The 23,196-nt window shown below is 55.4% G+C and overlaps 1 protein-coding gene across 1 annotated transcript; it reads right to left on the bottom strand.

Moving 5' to 3' along the window:
* Nucleotides 1-11,476: 11,476 nt before the first annotated feature.
* CUNH15orf59 (chromosome unknown C15orf59 homolog) lies at nucleotides 11,477-22,539 on the bottom strand. The gene is made up of 2 exons (XM_009278864.1): nucleotides 22,357-22,539; nucleotides 11,477-12,163 (listed from the first exon to the last, which is right to left on the bottom strand). Exons 1-2 carry the CDS (start codon nucleotides 22,537-22,539, stop codon nucleotides 11,477-11,479), a joined length of 870 nt encoding a protein of 289 aa, XP_009277139.1.
* Nucleotides 22,540-23,196: the final 657 nt, after the last annotated feature.

Raw genomic sequence — 23,196 nt, 5'->3', positions numbered from 1 at the left:
GGGCAAATGTTTCCTGCTTCTGTTTTCAATGAATTAAGCAGCTGAGCTGAAATAATCAGGTGGAAAAATGAGGCAGCCATGTAAGCTTTTTCTTGGCTGAAATCTTCCCAGATCAGGCTGTCAGCCCTCATGTTTAATGCACAAGCTACTTCCTGAAGGAGCTACAGAAGATTAAAAACCATTTGTTTTTCTTAATTTTTACCTTGACAGGGTGACATGTACTGTGAGGCTGAGCTGAGTGTGTGGCCAGGCTGTGATGCTGCCCTTCAGAAGGCTGTTGGTGCTCCTCCCGAGGGCACGGAGACCCAGCCCTGTCCTCTGGGTGGGAGCTGGAGGTTGTCTTTTACAGGCAGTCCCACATGCATGGTCCTCTTCTAACCACCCGTCTTAAGGCTCCTCATTCATCTATAAAGCCGCTTTCTTCCCACCCTCCAAAGAAATCCACCACTGAGCGGGACCTGCTGCTCTTGTTGCTGTTGTCCTATGCCACAGGGGTTTGACCGAGACCTGTGCTCCTCTGGGTGTCACATCTCCCCTGCAAGCTCTTCTGGCTGCGAAAGCCCGGTCCCATGCTGGGCAGGTGCTGCCAGCACCACCTTCCTTCCCAGACCCATGAGGAGCTTAATATACAAGCCATGCTTTGTGATTATGTTGTCTTAATTCAAGATGTGGACTTGTGACCTCTTCTAGTGCAGACCCTAAGGAGGTAGCCATCAGCACAGGACTTCTCCTCTCCCCTCTAAGGGCTTCAGCATCGAGGCTAGGAAATGGGGAGGAAATTTGGCTGGGTTTTAGGATCAGATCCAACAGGGCTTGGAGCCCATTAGCACTAATCCCTCAGCCTGTGCTCAGATCCTCTTTTGAGGCCCATCTTCAATAGGAAAGACTTGTGCTGGGAGCTGTTGTGCTCCGGGCTGTCCTGTCCTCCTGCCAAACCCCCTGCCCAGCCCGGGAGGGGCTGCACATCAGCTACTGCTGCTTATAACGCTCATCCCATGGGACTATCCCCTTCATGCCACTGCCATCCATCCTACAGTAGAGGGGACCTTTCTGCAAAGGATTCCTGGTCTGTAAGGTAGGTAGCTCAAAAAAACCAAACCAAAAACTAAACAAATTTCCAAACCTGATTGAAACCTCCAGGTTGCCGTGGCCAGGGTGTCATTTCAGGGGTTTATTTTCCAGTTTTGAAAGGAAGGAGCCTCCCCTGTTTTGCCTGAGCTGCCTGCCTTGCAATTAAACACAAACAAAACCTGGTTTGCGGAGCCCTGCAGCTGCAGGGAGGTGCATCTGCCCAGGCCGCCCACTGCCCAGCCTTATTTATTGCTTTTTTTTTCTTTTTCCCAAGCCAAGAGCCCTCTTGCCTTAAATGCTGCATGTGTATCGCTGTGGACCTGGTCATTTAAATAGGAGGCTGCAGGCATCTATGCCCTGTGGTGCAAGTGGCTCCTTTCCACCTTCGATTTACCCCTGTGAATAAGCTTCCTGATTGTCCCAAATGTCTTCTGGATCTCTCCCTGCTTTTTTGGCTGCACTTTGACCCCAGCGTGGGGGCTTTAGCCATGCTCTCCCACCCCAGAGGTGTCTCTGCATCAGCAGCTCCTGGAGTCCTGTGAGCATGTGGGAAGCTTATTAAAAATAAATAAATATTCCTTGTCCTGAAAGAAAGCAGGAAAAATACCCTCTGGTGTTTTTCTGGGCAGTCCCTGGCCTGGGCAGATGCACCTCCCTGCAGCTGCAGGGCTCCGCAAACCAGGTTTTGTTTGTGTTTAATTGCAAGGCAGGCAGCTCAGGCAAAACAGGGGAGGCTCCTTCCTTTCAAAACTGGAAAATAAACCCCTGAAATGACACCCTGGCCACGGCAACCTGGAGGTTTCAATCAGGTTTGGAAATTTGTTTAGTTTTTGGTTTGGTTTTTTTGAGCTACCTACCTTACAGACCAGGAATCCTTTGCAGAAAGGTCCCCTCTACTGTAGGATGGATGGCAGTGGCATGAAGGGGATAGTCCCATGGGATGAGCGTTATAAGCAGCAGTAGCTGATGTGCAGCCCCTCCCGGGCTGGGCAGGGGGTTTGGCAGGAGGACAGGACAGCCCGGAGCACAACAGCTCCCAGCACAAGTCTTTCCTATTGAAGATGGGCCTCAAAAGAAGATCTGAGCACAGGCTGAGGGATTAGTGCTAATGGGCTCCAAGCCCTGTTGGATCTGATCCTATTAGCACTAATCCCTCAGCCTGTGCTCAGATCTTCTTTTGAGGCCCATCTTCAATAGGAAAGACTTGTGCTGGGAGCTGTTGTGCTCCGGGCTGTCCTGTCCTCCTGCCAAACCCCCTGCCCAGCCCGGGAGGGGCTGCACATCAGCTACTGCTGCTTATAACGCTCATCCCATGGGACTATCCCCTTCATGCCACTGCCATCCATCCTACAGTAGAGGGGACCTTTCTGCAAAGGATTCCTGGTCTGTAAGGTAGGTAGCTCAAAAAAACCAAACCAAAAACTAAACAAATTTCCAAACCTGATTGAAACCTCCAGGTTGCCGTGGCCAGGGTGTCATTTCAGGGGTTTATTTTCCAGTTTTGAAAGGAAGGAGCCTCCCCTGTTTTGCCTGAGCTGCCTGCCTTGCAATTAAACACAAACAAAACCTGGTTTGCGGAGCCCTGCAGCTGCAGGGAGGTGCATCTGCCCAGGCCAGGGACTGCCCAGCCTTATTTATTGCTTTCTTTTTCCCAAGCCAAGAGCCCTCTTGCCTTAAATGCTGCATGTGTATTGCTGTGGACCTGGTCATTTAAATAGGAGGCTGCAGGCATCTATGCCCTGTGGTGCAAGTGGCTCCTTTCCACCTTCGATTTACCCCTGTGAATAAGCTTCCTGATTGTCCCAAATGTCTTCTGGATCTCTCCCTGCTTTTTTGGCTGCACTTTGACCCCAGCGTGGGGGCTTTAGCCATGCTCTCCCACCCCAGAGGTGTCTCTGCATCAGCAGCTCCTGGAGTCCTGTGAGCATGTGGGAAGCTTATTAAAAATAAATAAATATTCCTTGTCCTGAAAGAAAGCAGGAAAAATACCCTCTGGTGTTTTTAAAACTTATTTTCTATTTTTATTTTTTTTTAAAGCTAAAAGGTGTGGGGAGAGGGGACCTGCGAGAAGGGCTTTTCTGTTGCTGATGTTACGTGGGGCTGGCTCTTGCAAGGGGAAACCACCCCAGATGTGATGCCCTTGGATGCAAAGGGTCCAGGGGTTTATTTCTCGAGTCGTGTCAGGCTGAGGACGTGACACAAGTTGTGTCCTTTCTCAGCCCTCTGCATCCAGACATTAAAGAGGACATTATATTTTGATGCCCAAATTTATGCATTAAGCATGTACAAACTGGCAGCTGAGTATCAGGGCTAATTTCCCAACAATTTATATTATTGATGCCCTGCCTGCACGTGTTCAAGGAAACTGCTACACATTTTTTTTTCCTCCTTTTTCCCTTTCTGTGATGATCAACAAAGCAGAACATTATTCTAATCCTTGGGATGCTGCTGGTGGAGCTTTTACAGGCAGTGACCTTTGCAACGGTGTTTTCTGAGCACTTATTTACTGTAAATAATATCCGTTTTCCCTGCACAGACCTGGAGAAGGAGCCCAAAAGGAAAATTTCTGGTATCTCTTATGGGTTATTTATTCCCATCCGAGAGACAAAAGCATTTCCCCAAGGAGCTGGAGTTAATTCACTTCTTGTGTTTTTGCTGCCAGAAAAAATGTGCCGCGGTGTAAATGGAGACGAAGGAGGAAAAGCCATTCGAAAACACCGCCGGTAAATTAAAGTTTTGCTGTATTTGCTGAGATAATTTGGTGTAATTCCCCGCTAATGAATTAATGCACTGCTTCTTGTTCATTATAGCTTTCCTAATTTGATTGGAGCTCTAAGTGCTAGCTAGCTTCATTACCAGCAAATATTAATGTAGTAAAGCGGGTTTTGGTGGAGTCCTTCATTCCCGGTGAGCTTTGTACCCAGGTGATGTGCAGGGAAAGGGCTGGGAGGAGGAGGAAGGTCAGGGATGCTGCCCACCAGTGAGGCTTCGTGGGTGCCCATCAGCTTCTGAGTGCGCAGCATCATCTCTTGGTGGCCGTGTCCAAGGGCTACGGGGTTGCTCCATCCTTGGCAGAAAACACCCCCTCTCCCTGCAGCATCACAGCCTTACAGGGAGGAAACCCAGAAGCTAAAAAACACGGTCGTTGCATTAAATTCATCATCGACTGTCGGCTCATCGGTGGAGCGAGAGGAGCAGCCCCATCCCACCACAGCCCTGGCTTTGCTTTTTAATAAATATAGCTTGCTCTTTAATAAATACCTTGTAGGAAAGGTAAAGAAGAGGAAAGCAGAGCACAGGTGACATTTGTTTCTGAAGACTGGCACCCGAGTGGCTTTGATGGCCACGCAGGGGAAAACATCACTCTACAGCCCCTCGTGCTGCTTTCTTCGTCTTCTTCCCCCCGTAAACTTGCACCAGAGGCTTTGGCCAAGGCTGATGCTGGGATGGGGGATGCGTGGTCCCAAGGAGCCTTCCCACCATCCCGCCTGCGTGGCTGGGGAGCCAGGAGGGACGGAACCAGCCCTGCCTCAATCATGTTCTTCGATGAAAATGGCTCCATGCATAATTTAAGCTCTGGGTTGCTTACACTGAGTAATCATCTCTGCTCCGACTAAGAGGGGATGGGGAGGGAGAGCTTTCTTTTTTCAAGCCTTTTTTTTGTTGTTTTCTCCCAAAAGTGGTTCTTAAATGCTGGGTGAAGAGATTTTTCCTGTGGTGCATTGGGCACCTGCCGGAGCCTGAGGTCTGGGCATCGTCCAGCATCCCAGAGGTGACCCGAGTGGCTTTGATGGCCACGCGGGGGAAAACATCACTCTACAGCCCCTCGTGCTGCTTTCTTCGTCTTCTTCCCCCCGTAAACTTGGGCTTTGGGCTTTGGCCAAGGCTGATGCTGGGATGGGGGATGCGTGGTCCCAAGGAGACCATCCCGCCTGCGTGGCTGGGGAGCCAGGAGGGACGGAACCAGCCCTGCCTCAATCATGTTCTTCGATGAAAACGGCTCCGCATAATTTAAGATTTTTCCTGTGGTGCATTGGGCACCTGCCGGAGCCTGAGGTCTGGGCATCGTCCAGCATCCCAGAGGTGAACCACGGATGATGTCCCAGGGCACTGCATGAGCCAACCAGTGGGGAAATAATTTTTTTAAATCCATCATTTGAGGCTATAGGTGCTAGTTGTGAAAAGACACGTTTTAACGTAAAGCTGAGATGGGGATGTAATCCCACGACTCCAGGTATGAGGTCCCAAACCTGGTCCTGACGCCTCCTGGGACTTTGGGCACAGATTTTGATGAACACGTTGGGTCCCACATGGCTCAGGTGGCCTTGGGGACACAGCTCCGCTCCCCCTCGGGGACAGGGCCTCGCCGGACCCAGTGGCAGTGCTTATTATGGGCTGGCGCCGATGCCTTTGATTTTTCTTGTTTTTTTGTTTTCCCTTCTAAAAGCCCCAACTTTTTAATTATTTATTTGGAGCGTGATTAATGTTTTGTCTGATGTTGTTCTGCCAGGGGAGCCCCGGTACATTTTGGTTTAGCGAGATCTAATTAAGAAGTCCCATCAAGCATGTCATCCCTTGTCTTACAAGTACCTCCAGGGCTCCTCTGGCACGGCTGCATTTTGGCAGGCTCCGCTGGACCCGACAGCTCTGGGGCACCTGGGGCTCTTCTGGGGGGTGCTGCCCTGCAAATGGGGGGTGCTCCAGCCAAGCGCCCCTTGTCCCAGGGTCAAGGCAAGACCCAGATTGCTACTGCCTCCAGGGTATGGAGGTAAGAAGCACTTTTGGTCTCAAATTGCCCTTTTTGGCTGCGTTTTGGGGGGGGTGCTCTCCTCCTGAGAGCAGGATGCGGCCAGGCTGAAGCTGCCCGGTCTCCATGTCCCCACCGGGGATGAAGCGTGGGGTGATGACAACATTCACCCACGGAGGTGATGTGACATGGGGCCACCGCGGCGTCGGCGCCTGGCACAGGTCTCCGAAGGGGCAGCGAGGACGGAGGCAGCCCCTTGCGTGGGGCACACGTGTGCGTGTGCATGCATGTACACGTGTGTGCCCACTGCCACCCAGTGGTGGGAGAGCACCCAGCAAAATGCATTCCATAAGGCGAGGTAACACAAAAAATAAGTCTATGTCACCCACTGGCGTAGCAAGGGCCGTACCCGGGTACCCGAGGGTTGAGCTCCAGGAGTGGTGGCCGCTGGGGAAGCAGGTTTTGCTGGGCTGGAGGTGGTGGGGGAGCTGCCAGCTCAGCTCAGCTCGTCAGGCAGAGACCCTCACCCCAAGTCTGGCCTCCCATGGCCTCGGGGGCATTAAATGGCTTGGGCAGCCCCACCTGGGACCCCCACCCACACCCTGCCTGTGGTCCCAGGAGCCCATTTAAGCTCAGCCTGGGGTTGTCAGTCCCAGCTTGAGCTGTGCTGCAGGGATGCTGCTCTCCAGCCGTGCCCGTTGCCCACAAACTTATTCCCACCTTGCCTCGGACCTGCCTCATCCTCACCACCTTGCCTGATGCTCTGAGCTCCCCATTGACACCGGTTTCCCCCTCATCCCCCCTTGCTCTTTTGCTGAGGGTGGGATGAAGGCTCCTGCCCACTGCCAGGTATCTATCCCAGCTCTCCATCCCTTTCTTTCCCTCTCGTGGCAGAGCAGGAGGTTTTCTTCAGGTGTCCAGCCGACACCGCTCCATCCTTGGGTTATCAGCCCTGGAGGAGGCTGGAGCCCACCATGAGCTGCTGGCTGAGCTGCTCGTCCCGTGAGGATGGAGAAGCTGCCCCGGCCGCCGAGCAACTGGCAGCCATCCTGTGGTACGGAGGCCTGCAGCAAGCTGTGAAATTACAGACTGGCAAGTGCCAGGCGCAAAAGAGGATTAATTAGCGTGCTGTGGCCACGAGCACCCGTTTCAGGCCCATGTCTGGCTGGGCTCGGCTTATACATCTCCATCCTGTGGCTGCCAGGAGGGCTCGGCTGGCAGAGCCCAGAGAGGAACATGAGCAGGGGAGCTGCTCTGGTTGGGGTTTTAGTGCCAAATTGCACAGGGGTGAATCCATAACCCAGCGCTGAGTCACCGAGTGCCCTGATCCATGGCTTGGGGATGTCCCTGAACCTGCCTTTCTCCTCCAACGGGGATGCCCTGGGCTGGGGGCGAGGAGGCGAAGGGATGCAGGATGCTGCAGCATGCTGTGATAACGCCCCGGGGAGAGAGGGCTGGGTTTGTGCTGGAGGTGGACGCAGTTTTGGGTACACTCTGCTCGGTGCAGGGCTTGCACGCTCCTCGCCTCCTCCCCATGCAGCCTTTTCTTGCGAGGATATAACCACCACCAGTGAGTTATCTGGCTCTGAGGCAGGAGATAAGCAGAGCTGGGGAGGATGCGACCCCCGGCTCGCTGCACTGCGGAGCAAAATCAAGCGGGGAGGGCGCAGCCGAGCTGCACCAGCCGACGGGGACCGCAGCTTTTGGGGGGATGTTTCTTTTCTCCCCATGGAGCAGAGCACCCTGGATGGAGGGGTGAGGATGAGGAAGGAGGGAAGAGCCTTGGTGGCCCCCTCGCAGATGGATTTAACTCCTGAAAGCTGGAAGGCGAGGCTGAAGGAGCGCTCCTTTTGCGGCTATAAAGAAGCATCATCGTACAAAGCGCCAGTACATCACTTGCAGTAATTCAGCTGTGGAACAGCGAGGAGCAAATAAGACAAGATGCTGCACATTAGCAGATGCAGAAGGATAGCCTCTCTCTTCAAAAACAAAGCATTTGTCTTCCAGCCGCAGTGAGCAACCAGCCCCGAGCAATGCAGGGGGGGCCAGCTAAAAATCCAGGGATGCTTTTATCAGCTGATGGGGGGCTGGTTGTAGCCTGGTCTGAGCCAGGGCTATGTGAAATAAAGCCCGTCACTGCGGGGGGAGAGGCTGCTGCAGTCCCCTGACAGCGGGTCGTAATAGATTTGAGCAAAAAAGCTGCGTCTACGTATGGGGACAGCTTGGGTTTTGGCTTCCCAGGGGTGGTCAGGATGAGTGCAGCGACGCACAGGTGCAGTCTGGGCTCCAGTCCCCTGCAGAACCGGCCTTCCCAAAGCCCGACCCCAAGCTGGAGCTCTTCCTTAGGCTGGAAAATATCCCATTATCCACTTTGATGGCTGCCTTTCATGTCAGTGAGCTCTGAAGTGAAGTCTCCAGGCAGCTGGGGGCTATTTTCAGCCCTCGCCGAAGCGAGACGTAGCGAGATGGCTTCTTCTGGGGGGAAACTTTCCAGCTGGATTTCACGAGCCAGAGGGATTGGGTGAGCTCAGAGGAGTTTCTCCAAAACCCAAACCCCAGCAGAGCCTCTCGTAATTCAGGTCAACTCAAACAGGAGCCGTGGGGAGGGTCAGAGCCGGAGGATTCGAACGCGAAGCTGAAATGCTGCTTTAAACCCCATCAAACCCTGGCTCTGGCCAGAGCAGCCACCGAGCATCCTTCCCGGCCAAAAATCAGCAGGATGCATGGCAGAGGTACCTGCCGTTCTGGGTCACTGGCCAGTCCGTGTCCTCGTTTTATTTGCTGATGGTTTCTTTATTGCATCTCGGAGGAAACGCAAGCCCTTCGCCCCTTCCTTTGCCGTCTCCGGCAACTCTCTGGTTGCTGTTTCGGGTGTTCCCAAACAGGTTTTGGGGTCCGGGGAGGGGCTGGGGATGGAGGACAGGGATGTTGCTGGGATCCTGTGGGGGAAAGGCTCGTTAATTTGTTAATATATAGTGTCAAGAGAAAGACAAGGTGTTTTCCCAGTCCAGCTCCTGTTCCATCCCCCATCACGCTCCCCGCGGCCATGGGCGGTAACTCCGGTGAGCTGGATCATGTCCCTGCAAGAGCAAAGTCCATTAATTCATTATTAATAACTAGGTTGGTGGTGCAATTAATGACATCATTAATAACTTTGTTACTGGTGCAGCAAAGCCATTTTTACTAGTTTGAATGGTTTCTCCATATTTGTGTTAATAATCGCTCCCATCCTCTTGAATTTTACCCTAAAAAAACCCCAAACCAGCAGGCTTTCCTGCTAAATAATAACAGCAAAACCCTTCTGGATGTGCAGAGGAGCAGCAAGGACATTGCCCGTGGTTCTCCGTATATCAGTGGTGGCTTTTATTACCCCTTACCCCGAGCAAACGGGAGCGGAGAAATTGCCCCTGTCTCTGTTTACCCCTGTTTTATGGAGGTTTTCCATCTGTGGGCCTGAAAGGTTAATACAGCGCTTACCGCCGCCATCGCTTGGATTTATCGCAGAGCATGAAATAAAGCTTGCACGGCTGTAAATTCGTTCTTAATAGAAACGTGAGGGAAGAAGCCATTACCCTTGTCCGTACGGCCCTGGCTGCAGCAATTGGCTTTAAATCCCTGGCCCCAAGGTGAGCGGCTTCGCCCTGAGCTGTGCAGGAGCCTGAGCTTTGCGTCCCCACGCCGTGCCTCAGTTTCCCCTCCGGCTGCCTCTGCAGCTCGTTCCGGGGCTGCAGGCGATGCGGGTGCCCCCAAATCTGGATCAGCCGAAAAGCATCTCCGCATGCAGCTCCGGCTGCTCTGAATTTTTGCCTCGTCCTCTTCCTGGCATCCTTCAGGAGGAGTTATTAAAGAACAAAGCTACATCTATTAATCATGCTTTTACAATGGGGCCAGGCTGTAAAAAGCTCATAAAAATAAATAAGTAACCAGCTGTTGACACGTGGAGTAATGGAGGGAGTGGAGAGGAGTTGTCCCATCCCACGTTTCCCCGTGCCGGTGCTGGCTGAGCCCGGCTGTCCCCTACCTGGGATGTGGGATGGGGACATCCCGTCCCTTGGTGGCCCTATTTGTGAAAAACAAGGGGTTAAGGCTCCCCTCGGGGTCCCAGCCCTGGGGGTAAGGGGAGATGCGGAGGAAGACGATGCGTCAGCATCATCAGCATCATCTTCCCCCCATGGTCCCCTCTGCCGGGCTCTTCCCTGTCCCAGCTTTGTCTGGGGCCGGGGTGTCCTGGCGGGGACCCGAAGGATGCTCCCTGGGTGGGAGGCACCGAACCCTCCCAAGGCTCTGCACATCGTGGGAACGTATGCTGATCCCCCAGCTGATGCCATGTCCCTCGGGTCCTAAAAACGAAAAAAAAATCCCATAATGCAAGGTACTTCGGGCGAAAGGCTTTTCTCCTGCTATGATTCAGGTTGAATTCAGAGTATTTTGACCACCGCCGCTTCCTCTTTGACGGTTGTTTCGTACGAGCGTCCCTCGCCCGCGATAGCGATGCTGGGTGGCAGCGAGGGGCCCGGCTCCGGGGCGACACTCGAGGCGGCACTGGGAAAAGGCTTGAAACGGAGCATTTCTGACCTGGATTAAAAACAGGGAGTCAAGGTGGTGGTTTTTTGCTGCCAGGCTTGGAAAAAAAACCCCACCGTCGTGCCGGGGATGCTCGAGGGCTGGTGGTGCAAATGCGTGTCTGCGGGAGGAAGAGCCGATGGGGAGGACACGGGGTGTTTGTCTCCAGGACCAGGTGCCGCACCGACCCCTTTGGATGCTGAAGGCTTCAGCAAAACCTGGAAGCCAAAAAAAAATGCCAAAGGTGGATTTGGAGGCCCAGATTCCCTCATTTTTTAGAGCAAATCCACCTTTTTTTCCCCTCAAATGGGGGCTGCAGCTTTTGAAATGCAAAACCAGAAGCGGGTACCTAAAGGAAAGCCGGAGACATTTCGCGTGTCAGTTCAAGACGGTTGCAAGACTTCCAGGTCGCTAATGTTTCCCCTGGACCTGGTATAAAGGATGGAAATTGGGAGGGGGGGGTTCCCCATCCCGACTCCTCGGCACTGGTGTGCTTTTGCTCTCTGCAAGCCCCTCTCCATCCCTGTAAACCTCTTGGGCCATGTGCCAGCCGGGGTGTGTGTGTGTGTGTGTGTGTGACAGCTCCGGTGACATCCCTGCTCTGCTCAGACATCGGATGTGACAAAGCAGGTCGCACCGGCTCTTCTTAAGCCAAACAGGGATAACATGTCCCAGGGAGGGACGTTCGCCGCTCCCCCCGGCCCAGCCACCCCCCCGCAGCATCCCCACGTCCCCATCCATCCCCTGGCCACGACCTCAGATGTGGGGGCTCTCCCCTCCATACAGGCTTCCCTCTCTTGGCACATATATACATATAATATATATATGTTATTGTTGTTATTTCTCCATGATGGACGGTTTATTGATCTGAAGCTTCTGTCCACAAAAAAAACAGTTTAAAATTCCCTGAGCCTCGAAAATGACGGGTAGGTAGTTGGGACATTTGTCTTCTTTACCACCTTTTCATGTTGATTTTATTATTAGTATTGATTTATTTAAATATATATTTATATATATATATATATAGTTTTCTGTCCCTCCCCAGGAATCCCCCCATCCACCCGCCCTCCCCAAATCCGTGCGGCGGAGCCGGTGTCAGTTTTTATTTTTAATTTTCTGCTTGGCCGGGATATAAGGCAGCACCGTCTGGGTGCTTTTATCGGCTACGGTCTGTGTGCTGCTGTTCCTCGTCAGCCGCCGCGCCGGGGGTCCACCACCACCACCGGTGGAAGGATGCTTCGAGGGTGGTCCCGCCAGCACCTTACGGCCGGGCTCCTCGGGGCCATCATCCCCTGGGGACACCGTGCTGTCACCGTCCCGGTCGTCATCGCAGCACAGAGCGTGGTAAAGCACCTTGTCGCTGAATCTGACCCGTTCCCGCGTGCCGGCCGGCCGGTGATGCGGGATCTTCTGGCCGGCCGTCGCGCCGAAGGCTTCCTCGCTGGATGAATCCGGGGTCCCACCGCCCCGGGGACCGTTGGTGATGGGGATCCCCCCGTTCATCAGCCGGTAATCGGGCTGGCGAGCCGGCGGGGGCTGCGGCTGCGGCCGGGGGGGCTCGGGACCGTCGCCCGGGTCGGAGGGAGTGGAAGCATCCAGGAAGGAGCAGAATTCCCAGCTGTCGGAGAGGATGTCGGAGGCGGAGAAATCGAGGGGTCCCAGCTCGAAGGCGCCTCCCCCCTTCTCACTGCTGGAGGTGCTGCTGACCGTCGCCGTCGTCCAGTCGTCCGGCTCCAGCTCGAACTCGAAGTCGGACGTCAGTCGGTCGATCTGGCTCACCACCTGCGGACAGACGGACGGACGGAAGGGCAGAGAGGAGCTGCCGGATGGTTTTTGCTCCGTAATAACACCACGTCCCTAAATCTCTGCCATTTCCCCCGGTATCACCCGTGTGATGAGTTGGGAGGCCTCAGCCCAGGTGGAGCCGCTCCGGGAGCCCTTCGGCAGGGACCGAAGCCCACCCGGTGGCACAGCACCTATGGGCCCCGAGCAGGCGGTGAAGCCTTGGGTGCTCCTGGGTGCTTGGTGCGGCAGGATGGGCCGTTCCCAGGGTGGCCCTGGGGTCTGCCTTGTCCCCTGGGACCCCGAGTGACACCCCAAATCCCTGCACACGTGGTGTCCCTTGGTCCCTTGCACCCATCCATGGGGAGCCACCAGCGACCGCCACCTCCTCCCCCCGGAAAAGGCAGCTCCGTGGGTCGGGAAACTGAGGCAAGGGGTGGAAAATGTCCCAAGACTGTGTGACAAAATGCAGAGCAGCATGAGCCACCAGCGACCGCCACCTCCTCCCCCTGGAAAAGGCAGCTCCGTGGGTGGGGAAACTGAGGCAGGGGGTGGAAAATGTCCCAAGGCTGTGTGACAAACTGCAGAGCAGCACGGGAAGGTCGGGGGCTGCGGGGACAGCACTGTCACCCCCCCCGCCCTGGCTGGGATGCTGACGGGCTCGGTCTCCTCCATCTCTTGCAAGGTGCTGAGTATATCAAGACCCATGGTGGCTTGGGGACAGGGTCGTGGCCCCGCCACGCCGCAGGGGACGGACCTTACATGGGGCATGAATAAAACAGGCCCTGAAAAAATTAAAAATAATTGACGTAATGTCCTAGCTGAGGTTCAAGCCACGGGAAGGGCTGGAAGGGAAAGGAAGGGATGAAGGACCTCCTTCCTCCTATGGCTCCCATGGACCGTGGTCTTCATCTAATGACCTTGCTGAGGTTTCGGATGCGAGAGGCTCATCATCCACCTTCAAGTCTTTAATCCCATCCAGCTCAAGGGCTACCCAGCACCGAGCACAGCACTAATCCTGCCCGGGGCTCCCCAATCCCACCCAAGCACCCGCTGCCGTGGCATCCGGCTGGAGCCATTGCTGTGTCTCCAGGAGCATCGTAGTGTTTCTTGGCTGGTGTTTCTGCATGGATATATGTGCGCAGGGGGGTGTGTGGCTTTATTTTGTGTGGGAGGCAGAGCACGATGCGAAAATTCAACTCAGCAGCAGTTTGAAGTGCATATTTTTGGCAGGGTTGCTGGCTTGCCTCCCCCCCCCTCTCCGGGGGAGCTGGCAGAGGGCCTGGCCGGTCCCAGCGCTGCCAAGCAGGAGGTGGGCAGCGGCAGACAAGCGGGGGGGCTAGGGGGAACCCCTCAATACCCCTCGTACCTGTTTGTGCACCCAGTTGATGCATTTTGTGCTCCCCCCCTCCCCAGCATAGGCATCTGCGGGCATCTGTGCCCCCCGGCACCCCAGGGCTGTGTCCCTCCCTCTGCTCCTCGGCCCCCCCATCCCGCACGTGGAGCATTGGGGAGTGAAAAAAACCCTGTGCTTAGCTTTTTCCAAGTGGTTTCTCCATGCATAAATGTGGGTTTTTTTCTGGTTATTTTTCATTATTGCCTTTCTCTCCCCACCTTTTTCCTTCTGCTGCCCTTTCGCACGTCCTTTCCTGGTGGAAATCAGCCACAAATTTCCCAAAATACCGGAGGGAAGACAAATCAATGGGCAATATCTTGCCAGACACGTTTCATTTCCTTCTCCTCATGCCACCGAAAAGCCCTGCCGTATCTCCACCGGTCCCACGGTTCATCGACGGGTGTTGGACCTCCTCATCCACCAAGAATAATTAATCATGGCACATCTCTCCATCATTTTTATGCTGCTGTTATCCCATAACTCCATTTTTTCGAGCACTTTTGCTGGCGGAGACCGAGTCCTTGGGCTCAGACACCCCATCCCATCCTTGTGGTGGGTAGCCAAGGACGGGCACCCCAAAGCTGCTGTCATGGTGCCCGGTTGCCCTTGGTCTCTGCATCCCTTTGCTAGCTGCCAGCGCGCAGAGGTTTGGGTCAACACCATAAATCACTAGAAATGCACCATAAAACACAGCTCAGCAGGGCAGGCTCCTTGCAAAGCCCTCGTGGTGGATGAGGAGGCGTGGGCAGAGTTAAGGGTAATTTAATATGTCTGGGCATCTGAAACCAGAAGCCTGGGGGGATGATTACGCTACCAGCAGCCGAAGTGGCTCCATGACACTCTGCTGACCTGATTTTAATAAAATTCCCATATTCGAGCTCCAAATTTCACTTGTTCGACAGCCCTGCCCATGCAGCTCTCCTGCTCTATCAAGCTCCCGAGGAGATGGCACCAAGGATGGGGGACCCCGACCTCCCATTTGCTTGTTGGGGGGATCCAGCCATCGCAGTACCACCTCTTTTAAATCAGCTGCAGGCCCCCATGGGACATCTCCAGGCTCCGGCTGCAGCGAGGGCCATTTCTCGGGTCACCAAATGCTGCATGACAACCTAGGGACAACCTGGATGAGCATCTCTGGAGGACAAAATAGTGTCACCTCCATGGGGGCACAACCCCAAGGGGCACAGGGGTCCGATACAGTTCGTGTGAGGGTGATGGGGCTGGATGTGTGCGTTTGCTGCCTGCTGCAAACACGGAGCGGAGCAACTGGGGAGACCTGGGAATGGGGAGACGCTTTCCGAGATGGGACCGGCCGGTGTCACCAGGGAAACGCAGGTTGAAGGGCTGGGGATTGCTCCGTGTTGGACACGTTGGCAATAAAAGGTGCCAAAAAACAGCTTTCCAGGGAAAAAAGGGTGCAGTGGAGTCCGGATGAAGTTTGGGTTGGAAATGAGAGGAGCGCTCCCACCATCAGACCTGAGCACATGGTGATGGGTGCTAACACACCTTAACGGCCCCGATCAGGCCCACCTGGGACCCCCACCCCACCCTGCCCATGGCTCAGGAGCCCATATAAGCTCAGCCCAGGGCTAGAAGTCCCCTCCTAAGCTGTGCTGTATGAGTGGTTTCTCTCCTGGATGGACCTCTTGAAGGTACATTGAAGCCCATCCCTGGTCCTGCCTCGGGGATGGACCTCCATCATGGCACTGTCACCTGGAGGGACTTTGGGTCCCCAAAGCAGGGTAGTGCTGGGGACAGTGAGCTGAGCGCTTCTCATCCCAGGCAGCAGAAGGCAACAGGCTTTACCTAAGCTCCTCACCCGTGATCTTCGACTTATTTTTCCTGCCTCCTTGCCCACGCAAGTCCTCCAGAAAGGACAGGCAGGGACCCATCCATCCTTCAAGCTTTGGCTTTGAAGGGTGCTGGGGGCAAGCTGGGAGCATCCGCACCAGCATCTGCAAGAAAGTCTTGAAATTAGAAAAGGCAATTGCATCTGTTCCCAATGCACCATGAAATTTCTTTTTTTTCCCCTTTTTTTTTTTTCCTCTTTTCTTTGGGGGAGAAAGGGTGAAACTTGAGGAAAAGAGAAAAAAAAAGATGATGTGACCCCTTCTTTCTCAGTGACAAGAAAGAATGAGGAAAAAGGGCAGGAAAAGAGCTGTTCCTGGGAAACACCCGGCTATTATTTTTTAATAAGGCAGCAAATGATTCTGCTGAAACCCTCAGCTAAAATGAGATCACCTCTGTTTTCACGAAGGCTCAGTGATTACAACGTCGGGCTCAGGGTGAGCATCTCCTTGGGCTTTGAGTCGGGTCCCTGTCACTCAGGGTCCTTGCTCCTCCTCATCTTCATTAAAGGGATCCACTGTGATTCGGGCTGGGTGGGTGCCAGGAGATGTCACGTCCTCGTCCCAGTCCTCGTCCCGGCACACAGGGATTAGTATCGCCCCAGCGGTGGCTCACTCGGGGCTATTTTTAGGAGCGCTTTCTATTTTAAACGGGGGGTGGTGGTGGAAGGGGGGTGGTGGTAGGGGTGTTAAATACCTATGTGACACTTGGTATCCGCTGAGGATTTAAATGTGAAGTAGGATTTGGTCTTTTCTCCCTTCTTTTCTCCTTCCTGAGGCAGGTTGTCAAAGATTTTTAGCTGAGGCCATCACTGCTGGCAGAGGGAGCCAGGGCGAGAGCGATGGGGAGGGAGAGATGGACCAACCAGACCTGGGATCGGGTGGTTTGGGGTGAGACCCTGGTGATGCTTTCATCCCCCAGTGAACTGGGGTGGCTCTGTCCCCCTAAAAGCAGGTGAGGAGGGTTGGGGTGTCCTCAGCATGTGCTGGAGGTGCCATGGGGGTGACCGAGAGAGCACGTGTCCCCATCCTCCCTCGCCTTTAGGTTTCACCTTGCTGCAACAAGCCACCTTTTTAGTGACAGCAGAGCATCCCTGGTCAAACCAGGCGTACCTGGCAGCAGGCAAATAGGGAGCAAAAATAATTCCCCTTGACCTCGTGCTTGGTGTCACCAAGGGGCCTCATCCTGCTGTGCCCAAGCGCCCTGAAAGCAGGCGCTGGGTGGCCAAGGGATGCTCAGCTCTCGCCCAAAGTGACAAGCTTTGAGCAGCCATAGGATGAACTGGAGCGAGGCAGAGGGATGGGCCCACGTCCTCGTGGCACCCCGTAGAGACGGGCACCGAGTGAGGATGTGCTAAACCGCGGCACCGACCAGTTCACCTCCACCCCAAAAACCAGCTCCCACCATTCAGCCCACCTGGGAGTGCTGGGTGCTCCCCTCACCCCATGTACAGTCCCTGCACCCATGGACACTGCTGGCAGCCAGGAGCTTTCCAGGTGAAAGCCTGGGTGCCCCAAATTGGGCGTTTGCCTCCCCAGCTGAGGCAGATGTTGAACATCTAGAGCATCGTTGTTTTTTAATGGGATTTTTGGTTATCAGCTGCAAATCAAGCACGGAGGTTCCTGGCTTGGTGGCTCTAGCTTCCACATTTTGGCCATGCTGTTTCCTATCGAGGGGCTAAACCTCCTGGAAGCTCAAGAAGATGCTAGAGAGGCGAGGGACGAGGCGGGAGGACAAGAGGGGACTTCAAAGGCTTCGTGGCCGGTAATTGGTAATGCATACAATTCCTGAGGCCGGGGAAGGAGCTGGAAGATGTTGGAATCAAAGTGGTGTGATCTAACGGCCCCTTCATCCCAGCACGGCCTTTGAAGCGGTTGGGCAAAGCAGATCGGTGCTCGGGGCGGGTACTGCTGGGCAAAGGGAGGGTCTGGGGTGGGGAGATCAAAGCGGGGTGTCTTTGCTTCGACGACATGCGTGTGTCCCCTCAGCTGCCCTCTGGTGAGATGCAACTGTTTTCCCAACCCAGAGCAAAGCATCTCGTCCCCAGCCGGGCTGGGAGAGGAGCAGGGATTTTTGTGCATCAACCCCCTAGACCCCATGTTCCCTCAGCTGCCGGCTTGGTCCCCGTGCCCAGCACCCCGCTCCACACCTCCAGCAGCACATTTTGGGGTGCAAAGCATCTTCCCATGCTACGCAGCTGCTTTCCCGCCGGATCCCTGTTTTCCCAACCCAGAGCAAAGCATCTCGTCCCCAGCCGGGCTGGGAGAGGAGCAGGGATTTTTGTGCATCAACCCCCTAGACCCCATGTTCCCTCAGCTGCCGGCTTGGTCCCCGTGCCCAGCACCCCGCTCCACACCTCCAGCAGCACATTTTGGGGTGCAAAGCATCTTCCCATGCTACGCAGCTGCTTTCCCAGGCTGGATCCGACCCGCCTGGCCCCGCGCTCTGCTTTGCTGACAGCTGGCACGCGGAGGGGATGTGCAACGGGACCACGTGGCCCATGAAAAAATCCCCAACCCTATTCCCAAAGCATCCCAGAGGCATTTGACACCATCGCCTTGAACATCAATTCCTCCCTCCACGGGGGAAAAGAGCCACCCCAAAGCCTCTGGCAGAGCTCCTGCCATCCCCCAGCCAAACTCTCCCGGAGCCAGGGACCTTCCCGCATCTCCCAAACCACTTCCCGGCGCAGGCAAGGTGAGTAAATATTTAATAAGGAATAAATGATTAATTGGAACTTGCAAAGAGAAGCTGGGTTACAGGGGCCTCTCTTCCCCGAGCTGATGCTTATAAATGAGCGTGCCACGGATCTCGGGATCATTTGCTACATCATCAGCTGCTAAATAGTTTGAAATCATTGTGCAGATCTCTAAAACATGTTATTATTAGAATAACAAGCCGCCTTCTCTCTGTGAACTTTCCCAAGCGTTCCCAGCTTATCACCTATTGATTACAACATTATTAAGGTATTTATTACCATAAGGGGTTGCAGGGAGGATTTTCCTCCTGCCAAAGGCTTGGAGGGGACCCCTCAGTGCTGCTTCCCTGCGTGGTGGGACCCCACTCCTCCCATGTCAGGGGGTGCAGGGGTGATGGGACCCTTCCCATGGGATTTTGGGGGGTTTGCACATAGGGAGACTTGCACAGATATTTATTTCCCACCTCTGGATATACCCCCAGGATGGTTTCTGACCCCCAGCACTAATCAAAGGGATCCCCCAAGGTTGAGAAGGAGCTCAGCCTTGCAGTGGAGATGGCTGGGACCTCCTGGGGTATCTTCTTCCCCGTGGCGTCACCCTTATTCCCGTGGGAAAAGGCCGGGGCTGGCAGGAGGCGCGTGGGAGGGCAGGCAGCGTGGCAAGCGCTCGGCGGAAGAGCCTTCCCTGCCTGCCTCCTGCCTGATTTCTACTTCCAGTGTGCGATTTCAATCAAAGATTTTAATAATCATTTTCCCCGCACATAATACAGCCCTGTCTTGGAGTGCTGGGGAATAATTATATACACAAAAAGGGAAAGAGGAAGGGAGGGAGAGTGGGAGTGGAGAAACTGGTAAAACAGCATCCTGAATCAAACGGACATCTGGAATGACAGCCTTCAGGTGGGAACTGCTCCCGGGAGCCAGGAACGGTGCCTGAACCAGGGCCTGGTCCCAGGTCGCATCCCCAGGGATGGGCCAGTGGAGCGGGGCTGCCCTGGGGTCCCCCACTGAAGCCTCCCCCTGGAGCAGCCCGCAATCCCGCTGAGTCTGGGACTCAAAATCTCTGCTGAAGCAGGGACAACCTGGGAGAAAAGCCCTATGTGAGCCAGAGCCAGCTGTGCCTGGAGCTGGCGAGTGGTTTCAGAGCAGGAATCATCCCTGGGTGAAAGCCCTCGTGCCCACACAGGGGTTTTGATGGCTTCGGGCATTGTTTTTTGTCAAGGTGGTTATGACCTGTCTGCTTCTTCCAGACCTGCAAAGTCCTGGTACCCAGCTCCTCTTGCAAGGAGAACCTGGAAGGAGTAGGTCCAGCATCACCCAGTGAAGGTTTTCTGGCTCCGCAGGTGCCTCTGGTGCAGCAGGATTGGGTGCACCGCTGCCCTCACCGAGCACATCCAGCCCCCTGCCCCAACCCACCGGCAAAGCGCCAAGCAGAGGAGGTGGCCGCAGGGATGGACATTTCCAAAGCCTCCTTGGCATCTCCATTGGAGAATACACCAGATTCACAAGTGCCAGGGCCCCGCGGGCACTAATGGGCTTTAATGACCCCGAGCAGCCCCTCCTAGGACCCCTCCCCATGTGCCCATTTAGGCTCGGGGCCATCAGTCCCTGCCTGGGGCTGCAGGGCTGCCTGTCCCCAGCCTTGTCCCCATGTCCTGGCCCTCACCGTCAGCCGAGGAAGAGCATCACTACGTGCAAGGTAGACAATCACAAGGGCTTATTTTTTTTTTTTACTTCTTTCACCAATATCCTAGAGCTTATGATTTGCCAGCCTGGTGTCTACCACATACTTTTCTGGGTGGGCTTGAAAGAGATTTCAGCATAACGTGCTCCCATCGAGCTTGCTCTGAGTGATCCAGAAGACAAGGGGTTGAATTTCCAAAGCCTTTAATGCCCAACATCTGCTTGGTTTGGGGAAAACCAGACCTCTGGTTCTTTGGAGTCACCAGAGCCCAGTTTAGCCTGGTTGGACTGGTGTGTTTTAGCTCCTGAGCCTGCTCTTGTACTCGGTCTTATGCTGCTTTGTATAAATTCAGCTAATTGCTGCAAAGTTATATGGGTATGTTGTAGGAGTTGAGAGTGGTTGAAGTTTAGGACCCACCTCGTGGCTGGCTCTACGCTGACCTGGCCATGTTGTCCCATGATGTGAGGGGCTCTTCCAGGGCAGCTATGGACACAGCCTGGGAGGTCACTGGTGCTTAGGGATGTGCCAGCTCCATGGAAAAATAATCTCCAGGCCTCAGTGCTTCCCAGCAACATCTGGAGAAGCCACCTCATGGGGCATGGACCCCCTCCCTGCCACAAGAGCAGGGTGTCCCTGGGGTGAGGGGCAGAGGGTGGGCGTCCTCTGGCCACCCTCTGCTCCTCAAAGCACAGGAACCTGCTGCCCTCAGCTCTTCCACCCTCCAACGTTAGTCCTCCTCCTTTAAGCCTGCTTCCCAAAACATGTCCACAGGGAATGCCGAGAGCCCTTTACCCCTCCCCTGTGTCCTCAGGCCACCTACTCCTCTTCTCTGCTCCGAGACAGGCTGGTACAACCTGACTTGGGCAGCCTACCAAGGATGCTGCAGGGATGCTCAAGGTCCTTCTGGCCTCAAGAGCTGGACGGGGACCTTGTGGAGCCACTCGAAGCTTGGTGGGAAGCACAACCCGGCCTCAGCTGTGAACCGGTCAGAGACTTGTCCCATCCCGGTAGTCCTTATCCCTCCACATCCTCGGCAGGAGGGATGCTCGTATGATCGTGGTGGTCCCACCTGGCCTTAAATCCATAGGCTCAATAAAAGGGGCCAATTGCCATCATCCTCACTTTAAAAGCCTCTTTAAGCTCCTGGAGGAGTATGAAGTGAGCTCAGGCTAAATGGAAAATAGCTCTGCCTCCCAATTATTACTATTATGACTGTTTTTAATCATCAGAGATTTGTGGAATGGGTTTTGGGCTCCCCCCGTTGGTGTTGCAGGAATCGGGGGGGGCTTTTTGCTTTGGGTGGCCGGGTTTGCTTTCTGCTGCAGGAAGGACCCGCAAAGCCATGAGAGAAAGGAAAATCTCTAGGGATGCCATGGCCAGGTCGAGCCCTCGCGGGGACCCAGTGGGGTGGCATGGTGGGATGTGGCATCCCCCCGGTGCTGGCTTTCCCGGCGGGACGGCCTCCCTAAAAATCTCCCGGACCGAGCGGAGCCATCCCAAAGGAGGACGCTGCATCCCAGGGGATGCTTCAGGCTGGAAGATGTCACCTCCCTGACCACGGCCACGTCCGTGCTGAGGATGACGTTGGTCCGCCTGCATCAGCGCTCTCTCGGTGGCACCCAAATGTCACCGATCCACGCAGGGCTGCTCCATGGTGGCCCCATGGCAAACCCCCCACCAATTTCTGCCCTACCTGGGGGGAGACAAAGTTTCGCACGGCTCTGGATATAACCCCATGCTTGGCTCAGGCCACGGAGAGGATGCAAACGCCCGCCTGCCCTATTGCAAAAGCAAGCTGCCACGCCGTGCTCGAGGCTAACCGCACGCTTTCCGTCCACCATTTCCCCCGTCGCCTGCGGAGATGTCCTAAATTACCAGCCCCATCCAGATTCCCCTTCCTCTCCACCTTGGAGATGTGTGGCCCAAACACTGGAGCCACAGAAATATTAAATTCCCCACCCAACCGACTCTGCCGTGCCTCCTCACGGGGAGGAAACTCCAACTACACTTTGTATGTGTATATATATAATTTTTTTTTTTTGCAGGAGCAATGGACCCTGACAGCCAGGCTACGGGACAGCCAGTCATTTTGGCCCCCTGCCCGCCCTGTGGACCCCCCCTCATCGCACCCAGGGCTGATGCCATATTTTTGGTGCTCCCTGCAATGCCAGAGGGACCCACCATCCCCTCTCCATCCACTTCCCCGGAAAACACCCCCCAAGCTTCCCCCCAAGGCAAAGCTGCCTGTGGCACGGTGCCGATGGCACTGGCTCCCCCAGCCCCGGTGTGTGACCCCACGGTGCTTCTCCCACCACCAGCACCCGCAGGGCCGGTGCTTCGGCCAGGCCCCCTAACCCCGAGCAAACCCTGGTGTCAAGGTCAAGAGCAATTTTGCAAAGCGTGTCTATTTTTTTCTCCCCCCTCTTTTTGAAAATCCTATTGCACACCTGATGGGTTGCGGGTGCTGAGCTGGCCCCGGAGGCAGGGGTCAGGCAGGGGGACGGGGACAGGGCACCCCCATTTGGGGCCAGCAGCAGGGATGCGATGGCACCCTGGGGTTTTCCTACCTCCCGGAGCTCCTTGGCCACCTCCTTGAGCTCCTGTAAGATGCCTTCCAGTTGCCCGATCACCATTTTCATCTGACTCCGGATCCTTTCCCTTTCACAATTACTCTTGCTGCTGCTACAATTGCTGCTGCTGCTGCTGGGGTGGTCACTGGGCTGCCTGTCCTGGCAGGTCCGGGAGTCCATCCTTCCCTACCGGCCTCGGTTCCTGGCCCCAACGGCTCTGTCCATCCTGCTCCCCTCTAGCCGGGTGGCCTGGCGTCCGCGCAGCCCCTCTCGGCCGGGGAGCTTTCAACATCTTAACGTTCCCCTGCCTCCAAGAAAGTCCCAGCCGCACGCTCGCCTCCCTGCGAGGTCGGGGGGCTCCGGTTCGGAGCGGGGAGCAGGGTCGGGATGCACCATGCGGAGTCGGGAGCACTGCAGAGGGGGCTCAGCCGGTGGCCGTGGGGAGATGTGGGGTGGCCATGGGGCGAACGGAGGAGGCAAGCACTGCCTGGTCAGGCGAGCGGGAGGAGGAGGAGGAAGAGGAAGAGTCCCTTGGATGTCCCAGGAAGCTAAAATCCAGCAGCTCACGCCTTGCCTGCTCCCCAATGCCTGGCAGGGGGACGCAGGGCTGGGTGTTCCTGGGGAGCGATGCTGCTCCCCGCGTCGGGCCCTCGCTCCAGGGTTGCCAGCTCCAATGCTGGGTGGTGGGGGTCTCCCAGCTGAGCACAGGCGTCCTGGGAAGCCCAGGATCCCCTCCTGCAAGGACAGACAGACAGACAACGTGAGGGAGCCAGCCCTTCCAGAGCCAGAAAGCTGGGGGGGGGGGGGGGGGGGGTACCCCCCCCCCTCCCGCCCCGC

This window comes from Aptenodytes forsteri, unplaced genomic scaffold (genome assembly GCF_000699145.1).
Source record: "Aptenodytes forsteri isolate BGI_AS27 unplaced genomic scaffold, ASM69914v1 Scaffold258, whole genome shotgun sequence".
Classification (NCBI taxonomy): Eukaryota; Metazoa; Chordata; class Aves; order Sphenisciformes; family Spheniscidae; genus Aptenodytes; species Aptenodytes forsteri.
Note: the sequence above shows the minus strand (reverse complement) of the source record. Positions and strands in the feature narration are given on the sequence as shown.